Consider the following 7,631-nt stretch of genomic DNA (forward strand, 5'->3'; position numbering starts at 1 on the left):
AGGAGGAAGGACAAGATACCGCATAGTCGACGTAGCGGCCAGGGGTAAAATGAGTGGCTGCCTTCTTGCCTCATGGATCACAGCCACCATTGTTTTGCGATTTTCCGTGCCAACTCTGTTTGCACCTAGAATTTAGAGTATGCATGGTGTGTGGACATTGCTATGGCATAAAAAGCGAGATTCACGAATAGGAAAGGGCGGGGTGAATAATAAAATTCCAATGTCATGAACAACGACTACAGAAGAGGAGTAAAGAAGGTGATTTCCATCTTTAGCACCCTCCTCAGCCTGTCCTTCCCCATGTCCCAAGAACCTTTTAATATGGAATGCCATTTGTCAAGTGTTGGAAGCTATCGTACTGGATAGTGGAATAGCTGCGGAAGCTCTTCTTGATGAGGTGCCTCATATAGTCTGCCGCTTCTCTCACGTTCTTATCCAACACAAAGCTGTCTTTGAAATTTTGGATTGAAGGAGAATTCACGCTCGTAAAAGCTTTTGTCTGTGCTAGAAAATCTTCCAATAAGATGACTCGTGACTTTGCAAAAAGTTGGATTGATAGGGTCAGGCATAACTTTGGGGTTAGTGGGAACAATATTACACCTGAACTATTGGAAAACTCACAATCTGGAATCCTTCACCCTTGTACGAATTTGCCTTCATATTCTAGATGATCTGGTTGATAGCAACACAAATGAGAATGGGTATTAAAGAAAAGAAGCTTGTTTAATTGCAGGAGTGTGGAAACAGAACATGATGTGAACATGGAAAACATATGGAAGCCTGCTATGAGATCTCCGAAGGTTTAGGCAAAAAAACTGATTCCAGTACACAAAACGCAAACCCAAAACACCAACTTCTCCACCTGTCCTCCACTCTCATCTCCCTATAACTCGACACCTACCAACAAACCTACTCCAACCAAAAATAAAAGGAAATGGCTACCGGATCTCCGACAAAACTGATGGACACCAGCCCGAATCGTCGCCTCAAAGCCCTCTTCGCAAAAGCCAAGCGACAACTCGAGCCCCAAAACGAGACCCAGCATCCCGGAACCACCCCGGCCTCCAGCGCACCAATGTACGCTTCCACCGGCTGCGCACTTGAGGAACTTGATAGCCAAATTATTAAGGAGCAATACAAGGTTATTGAGGCCCAGGAGAAGTGTATTCAGATGCAGAGAGCCAAAATCGAAGCTCAGAAGGTAACTATTGAGGGACTGAGGAAGCAAATTAGGGATCGTGGTCAGTAGGAGGAACAAGGGAGAGGATGGAGGTGGAGATGGGGGTGTGATGGGGCGGAGGTTTCATTGGTTATCAGGTTTCGGTGTCAATTTCTGTTATAACGACCATTTTTCTTAACTTTGCTCTAAGTTGGAAACTTGGCAGCCATACCTGAGCAAAACTAGAATACCCACCAAGGGCTGTGAATAGATATTGAGTCATTTCGAACTTCGAAGGTGACACATCCATGAGTTATCACTCGGTATGGAATTTGAGGGTCCAGCGGTGGGTCAAACAATTATTTGTAAACTCTCCCTCAACTAGTATTTGCCATTACTACCACTCTATCCTACCCCGGGGAATTCAGTCGAGTGCTATCCAAGTGGTTCAACTTAACGGTGAATGATGAACCGAATTGATACTCTAACACGTCCTAGTGGAATGCCTGGGCGCTCTTTGATGCTTCCTAATCTCATAAATTACTTTTTTTACTAATTGCGCAAGGCGGGAGGAAGAGAGTTTAAAGAATTTTATCTTGAAAGGAATTGTGGCCTGCCCCTCTCTCTAGCCATCATACAGTATTGTGCTAACTCTGCCAGTGTGCCATTGTTTCCAATAAAAGGATTCTCAGACAAGCTCCTGCACAGGCCGTAGTTATCACAGTATTCTTGGACAGATATTACAGCTTTTACTTGTAGCAACCAACTTATTTGTACATGACCTTCTTGAGAAAGCACAGTGGGTTTATATATTGAGACCGGGGCGAAAGGACAGCGGAATGGTAAACGATCACCGCAGACTACGGTCAACTATTCTCGTACCTGAGGGTCGGTATAGCATCCAGAGGATACCTGACACGATCCCTCGCTTTTTCCTTCACCGTGTGATGGATCGTTCAATATACCTTATTGCAAGGAGAGAACTGAGCCCCTGGGCTCCTACCGATTGCTTAGGGGTTAATTAATTCTTGGCACCTTACCCACTGCGCCAGCTAGGTATTTCATGTATTACTGTTGCTGTGGAATAGATACTTGTCCCGATTGCAGATGGATTTGTATTTTTTCCCCCCTAAGATTGAGAGTAACGGTGTTATATTGTTAATCACTAAATCGAACATAAGGGTAGCACATCTCCAAGCGAATAGAAGACCAGCTGCGGATACCGATTACTAGCTGCCAAGTACAAAACCCTTTTGTTTCAGGGGGAATGGCTACAGCTAAGACATAATTGATAAAAAAAATGAAGTAGGTTAAAGGATGAGTTAGAGGGGTTTTTTGGGTGATTACAAGCTAAGCATTCACAGCCGCAGTCTGTCAAGTATCTGAAATGAAAAGTCGTCAGTGTGATATAGCGGAAGAGGTTGTTTGAGTGCCGTTCCGACCAACTGGAACTCTTTAAGACCATATTTAGATCTTCAAGGAAGTAAATATATTCGAGTAGAGAGACTGATAGGGCTAACTTAACTTAGGGATCAATTGCAAATTTTTGTTTGGAGTGACAGGTTACGGCGCGCTTAACCGCTTTAATGTAGAGCCCACCTCCTCGTGCTGTTCTATTATCATACAAGTACCGTATGATACTGGTATGATATTATGATAAAGCAAGGAAGTTGATCAGTTATTAGTTTTGAGACAATAATATTATTGTGAATAGTTACTTATATCATACAGTACTTGTACAAGTATCATATCATGAGGTGACTGATAAGATGGAATAAGGGAAGGTGTCATTCCCGAATATTTGCACTGTGCTCAGGTGAACGCGGGGGGCTATCTTCTGCCTTCGCGCCTTCCTAGGAGCAAAGTTTCCTCCAAGATGCGCTTACAACCACAATCAGACATGGCTTCGCGCACGGCTTTTCTTATTTTCTTCGTGAATCTTTTTGTGTCATGGGTTTCTGCTGCTCCATTGACTGGCGAGCGAGTTCTTGCTGTTATAGATGAGCAAGCTGATAGTGCAAAATACTCACAATTTTTAACGGACCTTAGGGGTGAGGCGCCAATTAACTTCTTTGGAATTGCGAGTTTGTTTTGCTAAATCAACCTATTCTTTGACTGTAGGAAGAGGTTATGATATCAAACTCGAGTCCGCGAAGAAAGACACACTGGCGCTGTTTAAGCACGGAGAGAAAGCTTGGGATCACCTTATTCTGTTTCCATCTAAGTTTAAAGGTGATAATATGCTCCTTTCTCTTAGCTTCCCCAAACCGTTCTGACACGGTTTGAATAGGATACGGACCCGCTCTTACTCCCCAGCAATTGCTCGAGTTCACCAAGCTCGGAGGAAATGTTTTGATCCTCACTTCGCCCTCTACCATCCCCGAACAGATTCGTGAGCTCGCCCGCGAGCTCGACGTTGGTCTTCCCCCAAAGGACTATATTGCCGTTGACCATTTCAACTATGACACCGTTTCCAAATCGGAGAAGCATGACGTTATCCTGGCCAGCCGGCCCGCCGTTTCTCCTGCCGTTCATAACTACTTTAGTGGAAAGCAGGACGATTTGATTGCGTTTCGTGGTGCCGGACATACTCTCGGCAACGGACCGTTGTTGGTTCCTGTCCTTACTGCCCCGAGAACTGCCTACACGTATGATAGAAAAGAGGATTTTGCTTATGCTCAGGATCCCTGGGCAGCTGGTACTCAAATGCAACTCGTTTCGGCCATGCAAGCGCGAAATAATGCTAGAATTACTCTCGTCGGAAGTGTTGACATGTTCTCCAATGAATTCTTCGACATGAAGGTCAAGGGGCCTAGATCAACGGAACCACGGAAGACCGCCAACAAGGAGTTTTGCAAAGATGTTGCCGCTTGGACCTTCGGGGAGAGGGGTATCGTCAGGGTCAATGCTATCAGGCACTATCTGTCTAATGAGCCCGATGCCCCTACAAACCCAAACATGTACAGGATCAAGAACGATGTGGTATGTATGGGTTGTGGTTTGAACTATGGAGCTATGTCGCTAACTGTTGTACAGACTTTTGAAATTGAGCTTTCTGAGTACGATATCGACCGCTGGGTCCCCTTCAAGGTTCCTTCGGGCGATAGCCTCCAGCTTGAGTTTATCATGCTTGATCCATACTACCGGGTTCCGCTTCTTCCTGCATCTACTTCATCCAACTATACTACCTACACCACCTCTTTCAAAATTCCGGACCAGCATGGTGTTTTTGCCTTCAGAGTAAACTACAAGCGCCCATACATCACCTATATTGATGAGAAGTATAGTGTGACTGTTAGACACTTTGCGCATGACGAGTATACTAGGAGTTGGAATATTAGTGGTGCCTGGGTCTGGATTGCCGGTATTGTGGTAACTATCACTGGGTGGATTGTGTTCTGCGCCTTATGGCTCTGGAGCGCACCGACTGCTGCTAGGGTGGGGTTGAAAAAGACGGAGTAAAATTTTGCATTTTTTATGGAGATTTTTTCTTTTTGATAGGGTTATGTATTATTAAAGAGTGGCTAGATATCCGGACGATGGTGCTAAGCTAGGATAGCAGCTTCAATTGCTTTTTGAATGGTGTTGCGAGATGGATTGTGATGTTTGGACTGACTTACTCGAGGAGTGGATATTATTGCTTATGAAGTAATTTTTGAGGGCTTTAAGTTGTAAGAATCTTTCGATGATTCCATACAATCCTGTCAGTAACATCCTTTGGCATACAATAAACAGGATCAACCTCCTTGAGTCCCTCGTAGCCCAACAAACTCAAGCCAGCAACCCCAAAGACTGTGTGAAAAACATCCGCTACATCTCCCTTCCTGTCGGCAATCCCCCCGTTCTCCTCATCTTGACAAGAAAGTATGAACTCGACTAGCTTCTCCCTATCAATCCACTGTAATTTCCCAATCATAGCCATACTGCTCAACACCCACCAGGAATAACACACATCCTCCAGTTTCTCCGGCCGTCCATTAAGCCCTCCATTCGGTAGCTGCCTCTCGCACAGCCAGTCCCCCAGTAGGTTAACCTGATCCTCCGACAACGACTTCTCAAAAACCCCCGCAATCTTCAACGCCCCAACGCAAGTGAATATCTGTCCGGCATGGCTCTCGGCCGCCGGTGCCATCCCAAACCCTCCATCAGCGTTCAAACACCTAAGCACAAACCCCACTGCCCCCTCCGCCGAAACTCCGGGCGCATCGCCCAGCCTCCCGAGTAATGACAGCGTGCTCAACGCACAGTAGACAAATCTGGAATCCACCTCCCCCCATTCATCACCCGAAAAGCTCCCGTCGGGGTTCTGTAGCTTGGAGACGTATTCGACAACTTTATCGCCATCTATTTCATCGAGTGCGTCGATGGTAGCGAGTATTTGAATACCGGAGAGGGTGTAAAGGAGGTGTGGGTCGTGTCCGGGCGAGGCGCCGAGGCCGCCGGAGGAAGGGTGGTAGCAGGACTTCACAAAGTCGATAGTTTCAGAACGGGGGAGAGCTGTTGGGTGGTTGAGGAGGTGGAGGGAGGTGAGGCCCCAGTAGACGCCTGAGAGACGGAGGTGCGAGGTTAAGTGGTAATCTAGGCGGTCGCGCTTGGTATCGAGGGATTGGATGTAGGCCACATGTTTAGAGGTTAGGAGGGTAGAGGCCATGGTTGTAGTTGTTACTTTGTTGGATGTATGTATGGAGTTGTGGGGGGGAGCTGTGGTGAGGCGAGGATACTGTATCTTTATGGATTATATTGCTGCGGATTATTGTTTTTCCTGACCCGGTTTGACCCCGCACAAAGCTAGGGGTTGTTGAGCGTAGGTTTTAGGAGAAGCTTATGGCCCGGGAGTTCCTTTGCATATTCTTTACGGGATCCGAGTCCGTCTGTTCAGAGTAGCTTGGATCTTGTGTTATAATTCCTGCTCTATCTGTGCTCTCATTCTCTTTGCAGTTGACGACTTCTGTATCTTCACAGAGAGCTTGCTGAGTTTCACCGCACGCCTAAGATGGTGGAGGGATAGCGATTGTTGTACCCTAAAGTTTGTTTTGACTTCCCAGCCATACCAGCAGGCTTGCTGGCGACATTTCAGGCACCCATCTGAAACAGATACCCACTACAACCTTCACAAACACCCCGGAGATGCCAACCAAAGCACTTAAAGCGGCTATAAAAGCTGCCAAATCCCACCTGGAAGCACTAGAATGGGTGAAGGCCGAAACAGAGAGTCGGAAGGCTCTAGAGGAAGATCCAAAAAGTTATATTGGGTTCGTGTTTTTCTCGTGCAGGGGGGCGACTGATCGAAGTAATGTACTGATGGTCGTGATGGCTTGAGGGAATTCTTAGTAAGGTCATTTTAGGCATAAGTCTCTTCCGACAGGAACGATACCAAGAGAGCGAGACGGCGTACCTGGAAGCTATTGCTACGGAGGAAGTTGAGCGGGGGAAGACAAGCAACCCGGAGAGCTTTCATGCATGGAAGGGCCTTGTCGACCTTTATGAGAAGTTCGAGGGGAAGGTGGACTCTTACATTGACGCTGCGGTCAAATTGGCTACTATTTACGAAGCCATGTATGTAGTTCTACGATTACAGGAACCGGCGGGTGGAAAAGGCTGATAGTTTGCTTAGGGATGACCGGACGAAGTGTCAGACAGTGGTAGATAAAATAGTACCTTTTGTGAAGGAGAAAGGAACAGTAGCACAGGTTTGTATCCATATTACTACATAGTGGGATTGATCGTTGGGGATTAATTTGGGTTAGCAAAAACGTGCCTTGCGAGTTCTTCTTCCGGAAAGTCCAATATTTGGATACCTGGAGGGCCGTATACCCCATCCTTCGCATACCCTCGGAAAACTGATTCACCTTGTAGAAGAGGAGGAAAAGGTGAAGATAAACAAGGAGATTGCGAACCGGAGGTCTCGACTTGGCGCCGTGCTTGGCCAAGTTACGTTAGAGGTTAGGAAGGAGGTTTATGGCAATTCTCCGGTATGTTTAAACCGCTACGTTCGTTGTTCTTAGAGCTTACTTTCTGGTCGGGCTAAATTTAGTTGGAAGATCTATACCAAGAGCTTATCAATTGGTCGGACGATGAGGAAGTAAGGCGGGAGGCAGATACCAAGCTGCTACAACATTGTTATGAGAAACTCTTAGCCTTTCCAAAAGAGAAGAAACCGATGCTCAGAAACAAAGTCTGGAAACTGGCCGATGGGTTGGTGATCCTTAAGTATCCGTATGAGTTAGCGTGGCATATTGTTATCGAGTGGAAGGACTGCGAAAATATTGGTACAGCCCTACTGACGGTTTTAGTGCTTTTCAATTGCTGATCGAGCTGAATAGGTGAGCATGATGTGAATGTATTAAGAGAGTACATTGGATTTTTTCCTACTAGCACACTAGCCATTATCTTGAATGCATATCTTGAGTCTGAGATATCACCGTTCCCACTTCGCTAAATTTGTTAAGATGTCTGAAGCCTTAACAGCACA

The 7,631-nt window shown here is 46.2% G+C and overlaps 4 protein-coding genes; 2 read left to right on the forward strand and 2 right to left on the reverse strand.

Annotated features, from left to right (window-relative positions):
* Positions 1–316: 316 nt before the first annotated feature.
* Positions 317–660, reverse strand: GSTUM_00005347001 (uncharacterized protein; the record flags this gene model as incomplete). Its single annotated transcript, XM_002837431.1, has 2 exons — positions 317–571; positions 622–660. The coding sequence occupies 2 exons, from the start codon at positions 658–660 to the stop codon at positions 317–319; spliced, it is 294 nt and encodes a 97-aa protein (XP_002837477.1).
* Positions 661–3,035: 2,375 nt separating this feature from the next.
* On the forward strand, positions 3,036–4,621 carry GSTUM_00005348001 (uncharacterized protein; the record flags this gene model as incomplete). Its single annotated transcript, XM_002837432.1, has 4 exons — positions 3,036–3,210; positions 3,281–3,391; positions 3,450–4,141; positions 4,196–4,621. 4 exons carry the CDS (start codon positions 3,036–3,038, stop codon positions 4,619–4,621), a joined length of 1,404 nt encoding a protein of 467 aa, XP_002837478.1.
* Positions 4,622–4,796: 175 nt separating this feature from the next.
* Positions 4,797–5,838, reverse strand: GSTUM_00005349001 (uncharacterized protein). XM_002837433.2 has 1 exon: positions 4,797–5,838. Exon 1 carries the CDS (start codon positions 5,808–5,810, stop codon positions 4,824–4,826), a length of 987 nt encoding a protein of 328 aa, XP_002837479.1. The 5' UTR covers positions 5,811–5,838; the 3' UTR covers positions 4,797–4,823.
* An 804-nt stretch (positions 5,839–6,642) lies between these two features.
* The window catches only part of GSTUM_00005350001 (uncharacterized protein), a gene marked incomplete at both ends in the record, with an annotated part of 4,447 nt that continues 3,458 nt past the window's right edge, over positions 6,643–7,631 (forward strand). The window contains 6 exons of the mRNA XM_002837434.1: positions 6,643–6,719; positions 6,774–6,849; positions 6,907–7,131; positions 7,194–7,428; positions 7,483–7,510; positions 7,575–7,602. Of these exons, the coding sequence (XP_002837480.1) occupies positions 6,643–6,719; positions 6,774–6,849; positions 6,907–7,131; positions 7,194–7,428; positions 7,483–7,510; positions 7,575–7,602 (669 nt within the window). The remainder of the gene's footprint in view (positions 6,720–6,773; positions 6,850–6,906; positions 7,132–7,193; positions 7,429–7,482; positions 7,511–7,574; positions 7,603–7,631) is intronic.

Source organism: Tuber melanosporum (genome assembly GCF_000151645.1).
Source record: "Tuber melanosporum whole genome shotgun sequence assembly, scaffold_19, strain Mel28".
In the NCBI taxonomy this organism is placed as follows: domain Eukaryota; kingdom Fungi; phylum Ascomycota; class Pezizomycetes; order Pezizales; family Tuberaceae; genus Tuber; species Tuber melanosporum.